We start from the raw sequence: 15,141 nt of genomic DNA on the forward strand, positions 1-15,141 counted from the left end.
ATTACTGCAATTCTTTCTTTGTGCGGCTTTCCACTACCATGCTCTGGCTGCAGCTGGGGAGCCAATATGGAATTCAGCTAGCCTGCTTGTCCAGATTTCTCTTCACAATCTTGCTTTCCCACTCTCCTAATAAGAGAGATTTAATTGACTTCTCTTGTCTTGTTTTGTTTTGTTTTTTATAGGGCAGGGTTGGGCAATATACTGCCCACAGGGCAGATCTGGCTCACCAACTGATTGGATCCAGCCTGCAGGCAGGCACCTACCAATTGATTTGGAAGTAGCCTGGGGCTGCCCCTGCAACACTGCATGGGACCAAGCCCTGCCCGCTTCTGCCTCGGGCAGCCTGTGTTGCCCCAGCCAGTGTTCACAGCTTCCCAGTGGGGTGCTCCCAAATGAAGCTTCTCCCACCTGCAGTGGCTCCTCTTCCTCCTGCCCCTCCAGGCAGCAAGGGGAGCAGGAGCCATCCAGTTGTAGTACTTCCCTGAAACAGTACAGCAGGGGGAGGAGGAGCTGCTGGAGGCTGGGGGAGCCAAGCAGTATCTGGGTTACTGCAGCTGCACTGAGAGCAGCTCCACTAGTGCGCTGGCCAGGGCTAGGGCTGGGTGTGAGCAGGAGCACAGCATGGGCTGCCCCAGGCAGGAGGGGATGGGGCTTGGCCCCTGTGGAGCACTGTGGAGGCAGCTGTGGGCCACACCTGCACTGCCTGGGTGAGCTCTGCTGCACATGTCCCCTACTGCCCTCTTCCTCCTTCTCCCCAGCTGGCTCCCAGGACCTAGTGAGGGGGCAGCCCTCCACATGCCACCCCTCACTCCAAGACTACAATTTTATATTGAGCAATTCTGCAATTGCTTCTATATACGCTAAAACAAATCGGGACAAAATTATTTTTTGAAATAAAATTGAAGTATGTTATGGTAGACATTTTGATTTTTTAGTATATGATTTGCCTTTTGTCTGTCACGTGTTAAAATGATATCTTTTAAAAGATTTTATGTATGTAACCCCTGACAGCTCACCAGAACGCATTAAGTGGTCCTCTAGCCAAGGTCATTGCCCACCCCTGATCTAGGGTTTGCGTTGTGGGGCTCCATTTCATCAGGGTGATCTCTGATGTCCTTGTTTGCAAGGTGTCTTCCTTTATGCCGTACCTGAAATGGCTTTAATATCCTGCATATGCAGACTCTGTTCTAGCTCTTATGCACTTTGTTCCCCTTGGGGTGCAGACCTTCAAGCACCTGCTCCCAGCCATGGTTCTCTTCCCTGATTTTTACTCCCTATTTCAATAAGGAGTTTTCCTAGAATTAAAGTGTTGGCAGGGTGGGGCCCCCCAGATCATGGGCTATATAAATCCTTTGTATAAAAAAGGAACTTGTGAGTACTTTTCTAGTTCAAATGGGTAAATATAAACCCTGTCTCGTTAAATTTGGGTTCTGTAATATGTCATGTGTGTTTAGTGCAACAAGCAGTACTTCATCAGTGACTTGGATGAGGGTGTGGAGAGAACTCCGTTTAAATTTGCGGACAACACCAAATTATGGGGCAAAGTAAACACACAGGTGGGCAGGGAATGGATTCAGGCAGATTTTGACAGGTTGGAAAAGTGGGCAGAACAGAACAGGATGCGGTTTAACAAAGATAAGTACAAAGTGTTGCATCTAGGGGGGGAAAAAGGGTCATCTCCCGATCTGTGTGTGTTGGCAATTTTAAGTAGCGCAGCAGCAGAAAGGGATCTCGGAGTCATAGTGGGCTTCAAAATTAACATGAGGAGTCCGTGTGACGAAGCGATAAGTAAAGTCAACCACACTCTATCAGGTACATCACAAACAGGTCCAAGAAAGTAGTGCTTCCCCTCTGTGGCATTGGTAAGGCTGCAGCTGGAGTACTGTGTCCAGTTTTGGGCGCTGCACTTCAAGGACATGGATAACCTTGAGATGGTCCAGAGGAGGGCTACTCATATGGTTAGGGGCCTATAGGCCTATGAGGAGAGATTTGAGGGACCTGGATCTCCTTCAGCCTTTGCAAGAGAAGGCTGAGGTGATCTTGTGGCTGTCTACAAATTCATTGGGGGTGGGGGGGGGACCAAGGAATAGGAGATGTTTCTAGTTACCCTAAGGGGTGCCCTGGTAAACAAAGCAACGGCCACAAACATCCCCCAGATCTGGACAGGGGGGTGTGCACTGCGCACCTTCCCTGAAGGGCTGATAGCACACCGCTCTGGGTCCATGTGCTGCCAGCCAGGCAGGCATTTCATGTGGGGCTTCCCCCAACAACTTCCAACTCCCTCAGCCACCAGCTAGCTTCCCGCAACAGTGCCCACCCAGCTGGCAGCATATGGACCCAGAGGGGCATGCTATCAGCCCTTTGGGAAAGCTGCACATGGAGGTGCACTCGGTCTGATACTGCGCCGCTTGTGGTCCACGTGCTGCTGGCCGGATGAGCACTCTGTGTCTTTCCTTAACACCTCCCCGCTCCCTCAGCCCACAGCAAGCTTCCTTCCCAGCCCTGCCAATGCCCCCCAGCTCCCTACAAGCCCCACTTACCTTACAGGCTCCAGGAAGGAAAGTGAGCCTGAGCCCAGCCTTGGGTGAGTGAGAGTCTCAGGCCCGCCCTTCCCTCTTCTTCCTGCTCCAGGCAGGGTTGGGGGGTTTCTGCCCTTCTTGCAGCTAGCTCTTGCAGGCTGGAACTCAGCCTGCCTGCAGAGTTCTTTGCAAAAGCGGGAAATCCGCAGATTTCTCTGCTAAAAAGTTAGGTTTTTTTTTCTATGATTTTGAAAATGGGGAAATCCATGGTTTTCTCTCTCTCTCTTTTTTTTTTTTTTTTTTTTTTTTCTGCCATGGGAAATGGAAAACCTGGATTCCCTGCTGATGAGATGGAAGGAATGGTTTAGGTCAGGGGTAGGCAGAATTTACCATGGGCTGGATTTGGCTTTTCAGGCACTTCTTTTTTCATCCAGCCCGCAACACCCACCAGCAAATTGCACCCCACCCAGCCTTTCCACCTGGAAGGGCAGGAGCAAGGTGCTCATGTATACGCATGCCCCAACATATCGTATTGCTCCTCGCTCCCACCCTTATGGGTAGAAGAGCTCAGCCTGCCCAGCACACAGCTCCCAGGCAGGGCTGCTGCTACCAGGCAGCAGGTAGGGAAATGGTGGGGCGAAGGCAGAGCTGCATCTGGGCAAGAACACAGAGTGTAGGGCTGGTGGCAACGCAGAGCCTATGCCCAGGGTAGTGGCAGCAGTGCGGGGCTTGTGTGGGTGTGAGGGAGGGTGACAGGGTGTCGGGACTCCCCCCACTCCATGGTGCACAGCCCTTGCAGACAATGGGAGCAGCAGGCACAGGTACTGGGGCACTGGTGCCTGGTGGCATGCAGTGCTGGCCAGAGCCACACATCACAGTGAGGAACACAGCCCCTACCAGGCTGTCTCTATCACCAGTGCCCCCCGCCATGTACACTCAGCCCCCGCACTTGTGCAGCATGGGAGGGAAGCCCCATGTGTTGGAACTGACTGCCTTCCCCCCCGCTCCTGCTATATAGGTCCTGCAGCTGGGGGTGATGAAGATGGCTCTCTCCAGTGCATGGGGCTTCCCTCCAATGCCACACAAGTGTGAGGGCTGCGTGTGCACAATGGGAAGTGCCGGTGATTAGAGGTGGCTCACCAGGGGCTGTGCTCTTTGCTGTAGTGTGCATTGCTGGCCGGAGCTGTGTGCTGCTGGGCATGAGTGCCCCCACCTGGTGATGTGCCATGGAGGGAGTGGGGGGTCCACACCCCTGCCACACACCCTACCATCCACATACAGCCCCCCACATATGCACATACCCCCAAACAATATACAAGACAAAAATAAATTCTTAGAAGAGATTGCATAATAACTCTATATACAGTATGAAAACACAAATCGTGACATTTTTTGTAATAAAATTAAAGTATGTTCTAGTAGGTGTTTGACTTTTTAGTGTATGATTTTTGGCTCTTAGGTTGTTTTAGTTCTAAGATGGCACCCCCTGCCTTCCCAAAAGGAGAGTTTGGAGGGGCGCAAGGGGAGGGACTTCTGGTGGCAAAGGTTAGGGGGTGGGATTTCTGGTCCCAAGATGGTGGCCAAGCGGCAGGGCCTCTATCAAGGGGTGGGGCTACCCACGCAGCCCTTGAAAGCTCAGCAACCCTCATTAAGTGGCCCTCCACCTGAAATAATTGCCCACCCCTGGGTTAGGTGATTGTTTATGTTCTGCCTTGTCATCGCCAAGTGACTGATGTAACATATAGCCCAAATTTTGAATGCAGTGTTCTCCGGGGGCTTGTAGGAAAGGAATTAGTTGATGTTAATCTAATCCCTACTATTCGAGTGTCCTCGTCGCCTAAATACTTGCGTAGCTGGCTCTTCTGTTGGCAGTCTCTGGGAAGAGCAAGGATTTACTGGGCCATGGAGCATGAACAACTTTATCCAAAAGATGGTACGTGTAGATCAGAACTGAAGCACGTGTAAAGGTGTGGCATCATTTGCTTATATGTTATCTGTTCATTGATAAAAAGAAATGTCTAGGCAAAGCTGCCTATGGGGCATCTTGCAGGAATGCTAACCTGTTTACAGTTAAACAAGCCTGCAAAGGATGAGTAATTGCACACCCAGCCTCCCAAATCCAGTATTTCTTTTTGATAGAACTGTGATGCGAAAGTCACCTTGATGCTGTATTGTTGGACACTTTAGAAATATTTATAGGAAGGGATCTCTGGGTTCAGACTGTCTATTTTATTTATGTCTCTTAAATTTGCCAGACATGCAGAATCTTCTCATCCTTTGCAAGATGCCCCTCAGGAGAGCCGGTCTGTCAGCAATGAAGACCGGGAGATGTCCCAGCACGTATGTGTTACAACTACAACTGGTAGATGTGGCTTTTCTGTGCAGTACACATTCATTACTTGAAAATATCCATGCATAACAAGGCTAAAGTGAAATGTTGCTAGTATTTTCTTTGTTGAAATATAGCATATTACATTTGTACCGTAACAACCAACTTATTGGAGATTTCCCCCCCCTTCTCCTCACACTAATTTCAACATGTAGTGTCTCTAACCTTAATGGTTGGAGAGCACTGGAAGCCAGGTATGCTAGGGTCTTTCTGACTCAGCCATGACTCTTGGGATGACTAGATGTCACAGACAGTTAATCCGTCTATCTTGGTTTCTGTGGTCCAAGGATTTCACTTGCACCTAGGGATGAATCTATTGTAATACCTAGCAAGCACATGGGTTATTGTAAATGGGGAAATATTGTTTATAAGCAGTACTGAGATCATGGGAAGAAAGGTGAAAAATGTATTTGAGGTGAGAAATATTGACGATTATTTGCTAAGAGGGGGAAAAGTGGTGCTTATGTGGTGCAATTTTTCTGCCTAACATGCACATTACATGAGGCTTTCCAGAGTTGCATCACTGCGAATTTTTGGCTTTAAATTTTAACGAGTCCCTATCAACTTCTACTACTGTTAGGCCCTTCCAAGTGGTGAGGATGACGAGGAAGACAGCGATAGTGACAGTGATGATGATGACGTGAAAGTTACCATTGGCAACATTAAAACAGGAGCACCATCCTACATGTATGTTTTCTGAGTCAAAGGATCTGCCTCTTTATTTTAACACTTAACTATATCTATAGCACTTTGGGGGAAGCTGTACAGAAGGGAGGGAAGAGAGCATTTGACCTCACCAGCAGACTACAATGGGTAGAACACCAGCTTGGAAGTTGGGTTGGTTTCCGTTGGCTCAAGTTGGCTTCTTTTCATGTCTCACTCAAGCTTCCTAGGGAGCCTGTCTGTAAAGTGAGGATAATTCCCACATCTGTTGTTATGAGTCTGAATGGACTCATACTGGGGACATGCTTGACTGAGTGAATTTCAGGTTGGGATGTTGTGTAAGTTCTTAATACCAGTTTAGTGTTCAAGGTTTTTCTGGAATCAAATGAAACAGTAGGTAAATTGAACGGAAGGAAGCCTTAAAGTCGCTACAGTTTTCACTTGTCTGATTCTTCACAGTATGGGAACAATGAGGCCCAATTTGCAAATCAACCACTTACTGTCACTAAGCTAGTAAACCCTGACTAGCACTCAGCAGCTAGGCTGTTTTGGAGGTAGCATCTCTAGTTGCTATTGGCAACCATCATCTTAAAGAATTATGCCTGTTCTTTGCAGCATATTTTAATCCTTCGTTTTAAGGATAATTCCATTCTCCATTAGCAGGGAAGGTTGTAGTTGATGGGGATTGAAGGGTAGTATACTACCATTTAAAATGATCCATTTAATTAATTTTTGAGGACCTTCTGCGTGTAGTTTGCTGTTTCACTGTAAATTAAATCCCTCCTTCCTTTCCTTCCTCACATTCAGTGGCATACATGTTGTCACTGTTTTCTCCTATGGCTCAGGTACATCCTGATTATCATAAATTTGTTTTCAAGACAGGGTGGTACCTTCCAACCTGTGAGAGTCCTCGTCTGATTCCAGCCAAAGCTATCAACCTGCTGCTGGACTTCCATTCCAGTGAGCTGTACAGTGCCTTGTAGTCTTACCTGTACAGAAGAGTTGTGTTTTAAAGTCACTCAAGTTAAATAATACAGTGCAGAGAAGCCTAAATAGACTGAATTGCTGGCTGACCTAAGAATTTTTGTCTTTTTAATCTCCTGCAGTATATTGAGGCTAGAATGTATTTGGGTTTTTAATTTTTGACTCGGGACATTCTGTGGAAATGTCAACGCATATGTATTCTGATTCTTTTCTCTGTAGGGGGACTCCAATGAATCTAAACCTAAAAACGGGTAGAGGCTATGGAGCATCTGCTTCAGGTATCCTTTTTTTTTACCCTCTGTATCTTGACCTATTTTCTTCTTCTTTACCAGGCTTTTCATTGAGGTCACTGATGCAAATAGATGAATAAGCTGCAAATGTTTTTATATTTTCCCTTATTTATGGGGAGCTTGCGTAAAATTTGAGCATCTTTAAAGCAAGAGCCACCTGCATCTTTCATAGAGATTGGTAACTGTCTGGGGGGGGGCGGGGGTTGATGCCTGGAGATGTAACTCAGGAATGATCAGCTGGTCCCAAATAATCTGGAAATACCAGACGACCAGGTTATTGCTACTTTAGATTGAAAACGGGGGGGTGGGGAAGTGGCATTTATTTGTGACAGTTTCCATTGTTAAGTACAGGATGTCACTTGGGCCCAGGTTCCAGTTTCCTGACCCACACTCACTGGTACTTGCCTCCAGGAGTAGACATGCTGAGGTCACTGTGGCAACTTGCACTGTAAAGTACTAACCACTGGGCATGAAGGTAACAGAATCTGGTCTTGAAAGTGAGCTAAACATATTCCAATATGGCGCTCAGTTTATTTTGCATTTGTGTGATGAGAGGCCAAATACCTCTGGAATACTCTCTCCTCCTGTTTGGGGGGACTGTCCCTTCTCCAGTCTCCATTTTCCCCCTTTCCATTACTCCCTTCTCATGATCTTTTCTATAGCTGAGAACTGGATGTAGCTGCCTCTAAAGCAGGAGTGGGCAAAATGTGGCCCACAGGGCCCCTAAAAATTTTAGAAAATTTTATATTCATCTGCTCCTGGCTGACTGTCAAAGGTGACCAGGAGCCAGGGATAGTACGACCCAGGGGAACTGGCAGGACTTGGTAGCAAGGCCAGCCTGAACCTGCCCTCCCCTCCTTCCTCCTAACCATAAGCCTCTGTCTGCCCCAGCTTTCACTGCTTCCCTGTGCACCGGCCAGCAGCTCCAGCACCACATGGTCCCTGGCTGCATCACCAGACTGCAGGAGAAGAGGGCCCATGCTGGTACCCCAGGGCCAGAAGCAGGGAGGGGGAAAGGGGGGGGCGGTACACGCATGCACAACCCTGCAGGGAGGGAAGGGGAGAGAGAGAGAGGCAGAAAGAACAATGAGGGAGTGTGTGTGTGTGTGTGTGTGTTCGTAGGGCAAGTCCCATACATGTGCACCCCTGACCACACAGTGCCATGCATGCAGGCCTGCAGACCCACACCCCTTCACACAGTCCAGCCACCTTTCCCTCCCCCCACTCCACATATCCAAATACATCACCCACATGTTCTCATACCCACATACCAACAGCCCCCCACAATATAAAAGAGTAGGACTTCATTTTAAGGTATTGTGCAATCACCTCTGTACACTGCACAAACGGATGTAAATCAGGACAAAAATATTTTTTGAAATCAAATTAATGTATGTTGTAGATCCGGGGTCAGTAACCCCTGGCACATGTACCATTAGTGGCATGTGGAGACATTTTTCTTGGCATGCAAAGAAATTGTGTGTGTGTGTTTAGTTGCTGCTCTGGCCTCTCCTGTGCAGCCAGCCACAAGTCCCAGTGCTGGGGCAGGCACTGGGGTAGAGCCAGAAGAACACAGGCAGGGAGGCTGTCTGTATTCTACTGCCCTGCCCCTTGCTCCTAGGTTGCACCCTCCAGCCTGGCTGGCCCCTGGGGCTGGGGGAGGTGCTGCTCAGGGTTGCTGCCCTGGAGGCTTCCAGCGGGTGGCAGAGCCCTAGGCCCAGGCAGGCAGATACCCTATCCCACCCGGGGCAGCACTGGGGTGCTGAGTGCTGGGGCCAGGTTCTTGGGACAGGGTTTGGGTGGCATGCGGGGAGGTGTCATGGGCAAGCCAGCGTGGTCAGGCTGTTAGGAAGGCAGGGGCTGGTTAGGAAGTGGGGGGCAGCCCTGGGGTTCTGCGGGCTTGAGCTATGGTGGGCGGGCAGGTGGGGGTGCCCAGCAGCACCCATGGTGGGGTCTGGCCTGGCCCACAGTTTCTCAGGGATGGACCACAGCCACCCTGTGCACATGAGGATCCTGCCTGGTTGGGGCAGGCCACTGGGCTCAGGGGGCTTCCCTCTCCAGGATCAGCCTCCCTACGCAGTGCAAGCAGGGCAGAGCTGACCCCAGTGCAAGGGCCTACCTGTGGGAGACCCCTGGAGCCTGGGAACAGGTACCACGGCTGCCTCAGCCTGCCCGGGTCCCAGCCTTGCCCACCTGCTGCTCCCCTCAAGGAGCCAGGGCTGGGGGCAGGCACTGCACGGAGCCGCTGTGCTGCAGGCTCCCAGCCAGCTTGGCCCTGAGCACTGGCTGCAGTGGCTGTTTCCAGAGCCCGGGGAACAGCCTGCGGCTGCAGCTTCTACTCGCACAGTACCCAGTGTGCACAGACACCAAGCAAGGAGCTCCCTGAGCCCAGAGTCCTGCCCCAGCCAGGCAACATCCCTTTGTGGGCAGGGTGGCTGCGCCCCATCCCTGCGGAGCTTTGTGGGCTGGGTGGGCCCCACCTCCAGTGCTGCTGGGCTCCACGCTATAGCCCAAGTCTCTGGAGCCCTGGGGCAGCTCCTGCTTCCTGCCTGACCCCAGCTCTCCTCTGGCTGCAGCCTTCCCAAGGACCTGGCCAGGCCAGGCAGCAACTCCCCTGGTGCCTGCTGCTCTCTGCTCCTCTCTTCCCCCTCTCATCACAACATGCTTAACAACAAAAAAAAAAAATCACAAAGGAAAAGGCAGTACACGATGTTATTTATTGTCATCAGGTTTTGAATTTTTAGAAAGCCTGGTATTTGCTGTAATTAAAGCAACATTAATTTATTTATTTTAACTGTATTAAATATGCAGTGCATCCTGCCATGTATCCCCTCACCCCAGTTTTGTTTTTGTGGTGTACTGGCACTCTAGCACTTTACAAGGTAGACATTGTGGGGGTTTTGGCACTCTGGCCAAAAAATGTTGCCTACCCTTGTAGATGTTTTATTTTTAATTGTACATGTATAACAACATTTACTATACAGATTACTGGTAGTGTTTTTACTAGAAAGCGAGACAGTTACGTTTAGAAATAGATGTTGTAGAAGCATTATTTAAATTCGTAGCTGATGGTAGCTCTCTGTTTTTAAGATCAAATAATTTGCTCATCAGATTAGTGGATTAGAAGCATTGCATTAAAAGTGGTAACGTTTTATTTTCCTTTCTTCAAAGCCAAGTTGCAGCCCAAAGGTATTGATTTGGATGCCCCAGGGAATATAAATGGATTGCCTGTTATAGAAGTGGATTTAGATTCATTTGAAGACAAACCATGGAGGAAACCAGGTGGGGCCTCAAAGTTTCTTGTGGTAAATATTTTCTGCTGTTTTAAGTGGGTTTTTTGGTTCACTTTTTTTCATTCATAATTTATGTCAAGTTGGTGCTGGCTGGGCTGGGAAAGTCTGGACAGTCCAACTCCTGTCTGAGCTGCCAGTGACCCATTTATTGGCCTGAGTTATTGAGCCATGTGCAAACTTAAGTGGTGATTAGAAGAAATTGGACTGCATCTACCTGTATCTATTAATCTAGGAAGAGCAGATAACTTTTTATTTTATATTTTATTCATATTCTGCTTCCAAAAATACACGATTCTAGTATTGGTGCAGTAGCATTCAATCCCAAAGTCAGTTGAACTTCTTAATCTTGACTTCACTGGACTATTGACGTGTGACTCATTATGAGATGTGGTCTCCTCTTCATGCACAGCAGCTTGCATGCTCTGTCCCCTCATGACCAAACTCAAAGGCACACCAGGTGCAGCTTTATAATGTCAGCATTCATGTAGGGAAGTGTCAGATGCTGAGGGAGTGATGAATTTGCTTTTGGTAAGTTAGCACTCAACCATGTAACTCCTCTGGGAATTAACTCTTGTTTGAGCTTTATATGGGTTTGTGAAGCTAGTGATAGAAAAATCATCTGTCCAGAGCCTTGTTAGGAACAGATTTAGTATTAGTTGGGAGGAAAAAAAACTTCAGAGAAAAAAAGAACCTCACCAAAGCACCTCTGAGGAAAAAACACTTGAATTTTAGTGTCAGAAAAAGGTTGCCTCTTCCAAAAAAAAAAAAAAAAAAGAGGCAGTATTGTATAACGGACCCTGAGACTAGATAACCTTGGGTAGGCCATCCTCTGTGTCTCCGCGTATCCTTCTGTACTATGGCAATATATTGACCCCTACCTTTACACAACACCAAGTTCTCCAGAGAGTATTTCACACAGCAGTTTTTAAGCTATTTAATGCGTGGGATGCTTTTTATCTTCCCTACCTGTATGGGGGGTGGGGGTGAGTTTTCTCCAGCAAAATGACTCTTACAGGCAAACTATGAACTGCTTTAAATTCTTTCAGTTCTTCGGATGAATTTGACTCGAAACTAATTGTAAAGACAGAGATCCAAATGCATATCCTCCCACAAATCTGTCAACCCAAGCATAAAATCCACCTGCACTTTGTCATAATGAGGAAGGAAGAAAGCTAACGATTTTTACTTACCTTTTCAAAAATACTACTAGGCCAAGTAAGTAGTATCTTTTGTAAGGCTGCCTGTGATATGCATTTGTGTCCTGCCCACCTGAAGTGGAAGGGCAGTGGGATACACAGAGAAACATGTGTTGCTCTATCAAGGTATCAGACACGAAGCACTCTGATATGGAGGGGAGTTAGACCAGATGTAAATAGAAAACACATTTCTTTTTCTTCAGCAGATATGTCGCTGACTACAGAGAGAGAAGCTAGGGGGAAAAGCAAAATTTAAGCAGTGAGGCCAGTTAAGTTCAGAGCTACAACTGTGGGAATCGTTACTGTTCTGCTGGCTCTGGACCAAGAGTGATCCGTGTATCTAAAATGTAATATTGATTTCATGTATGAATTGGAGAAAAATTAATGGAAAAATTTGGCCCATGTTTCATATTGGATGGTTCCGTATGCTACTCTAGTAGCCTGTCCCTAGAGAACCTTTTTGGGCTACACCCTAGGTGTAGACTCCACTAGCTAGTCACTCTCATTAAGTCGGGGAAGGCAAGGGGAAATGTTGTGTTATTGAAATACTGATAAAAAGCCTAAATATGTGCTGGTAAAGCAGATCTGTGAATTGCATGTTGCTAAATTTGAGTGGGTTGAATTTGCATACCCAGGGGATGGGGCAGGAAGAGCAACTACCAGGAGAGAGAATATATGTCTTCTTGCAAAGACCCAGTGGTGGTGTGACCAGTCTGTCTAAGCCCTAATGTTCTGTAACTGGTTAAACCAAAAATGTTTCTGTAGCTGGAATAGTGAGGGTGTTCAGTGGTGCTAGGAGGCACTGCTGTAGTCAGTCCCCTTTGCTGTGAAGTCCCATCTGCACTTGTCCCTCTCCACCTTCATTTCCTTTGGCAGGAATTCCTGGCCACTTCTATTTAACTGACTGCAGTCCAGGCTGAAGTAGCACATTAAACATCACAGTGAGTTGATGCTTCTTGGATGACCACAGCTCGGATCACAGCCGAACAGTGAGGCTCTGTGTGGTCCCAGTTGTACCAATAAGGCACGTTCCAGCTTATCTTGGCTTAACACCATGGGCAGGCCCTAAGCAGTGAATCTGACTGAAAAAAAGCATAGGCAGTGCAGGACAGAATAGAAATGCACTTGCAAAGCTGTGGAAGGGGGAAAGCCTCTATCACCAACCTGCTTGGTCCCTTACTTCCATTAGCGCTTGACTCGGCTTCAGAATTATAGATAAAATAGCTAAGGACCCTGTGGAAAACGGAGGCAGTGAATAATTGCCTGCGAGCAGTGGCCATAACCCTGTAATATCCTGCCTTTGTGTTGAACCTTTTTCCCAGAAAACTTCAGATTTAAGTAAGATGCTGCCATCTCTAGGAAGGAACCCAGCAACAACGTTCAATGCCACTAAACAGCATTAAATGAAGAACAAATCTAATTCTGTAGAAGAATAATTATAAATGCTCTGTTTTAAGCATTTTTCGGCTCAATCTGAATGTGCAGACATCTTCACCCAGACTTGCCCTGTTAATTTGTGGCGCTGCTTCTAGGTGCTGACCTTTCTGATTACTTTAATTATGGATTCAATGAAGAAACTTGGAAAGCTTATTGTGAGAAACAGCGACGACTTCAGCTTGGATTGGACCCCTCCCCTCCTATCAGCACAGAGAATAAGATCACGGTAAGATCAACCTTCTGTGCAGCATGTAGCTGTAATTCAAGCATCTGGCTGTTTTTTGAGTAAGGGTATAAGAGTGGAAGCTGGCTAAAAGGATTGCCCTTTTAATGTTGTTTCAGGAAAAGTAGACCTAAAAATATAACTTCATTCTTACAGTCTCTCTGCTTATGTATGGGCATGTCTACCTGAGACATTTACCACAGAGTTGCCAAATTAGCTCCCCAGTAAATGTCTCTACACGTGTTCCTAATAGGCTGCAGGAAACTAATAAACTCCGCAGCAGATTAATACTTGTATTTACAAATGCTGTGCTTCTGCGGAGTTCTTTGGTGTGTAGCAACGCACATGTAGATACTGACGGAGCTGGCTGGGGCACAAAGGTGCTTCAGTGTGGGGGCTACCTTCTGGCTAGTCGTGTACTAGAGCACACTCGTGCCCCAGCCAGCCCCTCCGCAGCATGTTGAGCTGGGTTAGAGCAGCCCCATGCTGGCAGGCTGACTCCCCTGGGTCCCTTGCCAGCCAGGGTTGCTCTGATTCAGCTCAGCATGATGCGGTCCCAGGCACATGTAAGTGGCACAGCGGGGAGCAATAAACCCTGGCAAAATATGTATAGGTGGTAGATACACCCAGTCACTCCTGTTGAAGGAAGAACTCCAGCCTTTGACAGGCTAGTATGAACCCCTATGAGATAGCAAGACTTGGGTGACTCCCCAGAGAAGCCTGTGTCTTTTGCGGGGTGTTGAGGGTGGGATGGTAATACTGCTAAGGTCCTTTGGTTAGGAGATCCTGTATTTGAGGTCGGTGTTGGGGAGACTTAACTTGTTCAGAAGTCCTGTGTCCTGCTTGACAGGATGTAGGACTACAGGATAAGGACGATCATATGCCTAGAAGTGTCAAAGATCTTGTGAGAGAACAGCTTAAGAGGCTGGACATCCACAAATCAGCTGGGCCAGATGGAATGCACCCAAGAGTGCTAAAAGAGTTGGCTGATATCATACCATGACCAATGGCAAGGATATTTGAGAACTCATGGCGCTCGGGAGAGGTCCCTGAAGATTGGAAGAAGGCCAACATAGTGCCTGACTTGAAGGAAGGAAGATCCAGGAAACTACAGGCCAATCAGTTTGACGTTAATCCGTGGAATGATCTTGGAAAAAATTCATCAAAGAAACCATCAACAACAGGCTAACGGAAAGCAACATCCTGAGAGAGAGCCAACACGGCTTCATTGTGGGTAGGTCTTGCCTGACCAACCTCATTTCCTTCTGTAACCAGGTGACGCATCACCTGGACAAAGGAGAAGAGGTTGATGTTATGTATTTAGATTTCAGAAAAGCCTTTGACTTGGTCTCCCATGATGTCCTCATGGTAAAATTGGGGAACTGCGGTCTTGACAACCTGATGGTCTGATGGCTGGGGAGCTGGCTTCTTGGTCAGACCCAGAGAGTGATAGTTGATGGAACAGAGTCAACATGGACAGTTTTGCAAGGTGGGCAGATGAAAACCTGATGACCTTCAACGTGGAGAAATGCAAGGTGCTTCACCTCTGGAGAAAACCTACATCATACTTACAGGCTTGGCAGTGCTACGCTCACTAGCACCATGACCAAAAGACTTGGGGGGGGAGGGGTCATGATTGACCACAAGATGAACATGAGCCACTAATGGGATGCCGCAGCTGGCAAGCCCAAATAAAATTCTGGCTTGCATCTACTGATGCATCTCAAGCAAACCCCAAGAAGTCATCCTCCCGCTTTACTTGGCCTTGGTGAGGCCACAGCTGAAGTACTGCATCCAATTCTGGGCTCCACACTTTAGAAAGGATGTGGAGAAGCTTGAGAGAGTCCAGAAAAGAACCATGCACATGATTAGAGATCAAGAGAACAGGCCTTATGAAGAGAAACTGAGAGGCATGGGACTCTTCAGCCTGGAAAAGTGAAGGCTCAGGGGTGACTTGGTGGCAGCTTATAAGTATATGAGTGTGCATCGGGAACCGGGAGAACATCTGTTCACCAGGGCACCCCAAGGGAAGACTAGGTCTAGCGGTCAGAAACTGCTGGAACACCATTTTTTAAACTGGACATAAGGAAAAACTTCTTTACCATCAGAGTCTTCAGTCTGGAATAGACTCCCCCCTCTCCCTTCCT

General features: G+C 47.8%; 1 protein-coding gene across 2 annotated transcripts in view; it reads left to right on the forward strand.

Moving 5' to 3' along the window:
* The window catches only part of LOC109313683 (pre-mRNA 3'-end-processing factor FIP1-like), a 40,961-nt gene that overhangs the window by 6,679 nt on the left and 19,141 nt on the right, over positions 1-15,141 (forward strand). For both annotated transcript variants that reach the window (XM_019540360.1, XM_019540361.1), the window contains exons 3-7: positions 4,775-4,859; positions 5,489-5,595; positions 6,775-6,833; positions 10,017-10,127; positions 12,867-12,997. In XM_019540360.1, the coding sequence (XP_019395905.1) occupies positions 4,775-4,859; positions 5,489-5,595; positions 6,775-6,833; positions 10,017-10,127; positions 12,867-12,997 (493 nt within the window). The remainder of the gene's footprint in view (positions 1-4,774; positions 4,860-5,488; positions 5,596-6,774; positions 6,834-10,016; positions 10,128-12,866; positions 12,998-15,141) is intronic.

The sequence above is a fragment of the Crocodylus porosus genome, unplaced genomic scaffold, assembly GCF_001723895.1.
Source record: "Crocodylus porosus isolate Cpor-Errol unplaced genomic scaffold, CroPor_comp1, whole genome shotgun sequence".
Classification (NCBI taxonomy): domain Eukaryota; kingdom Metazoa; phylum Chordata; order Crocodylia; family Crocodylidae; genus Crocodylus; species Crocodylus porosus.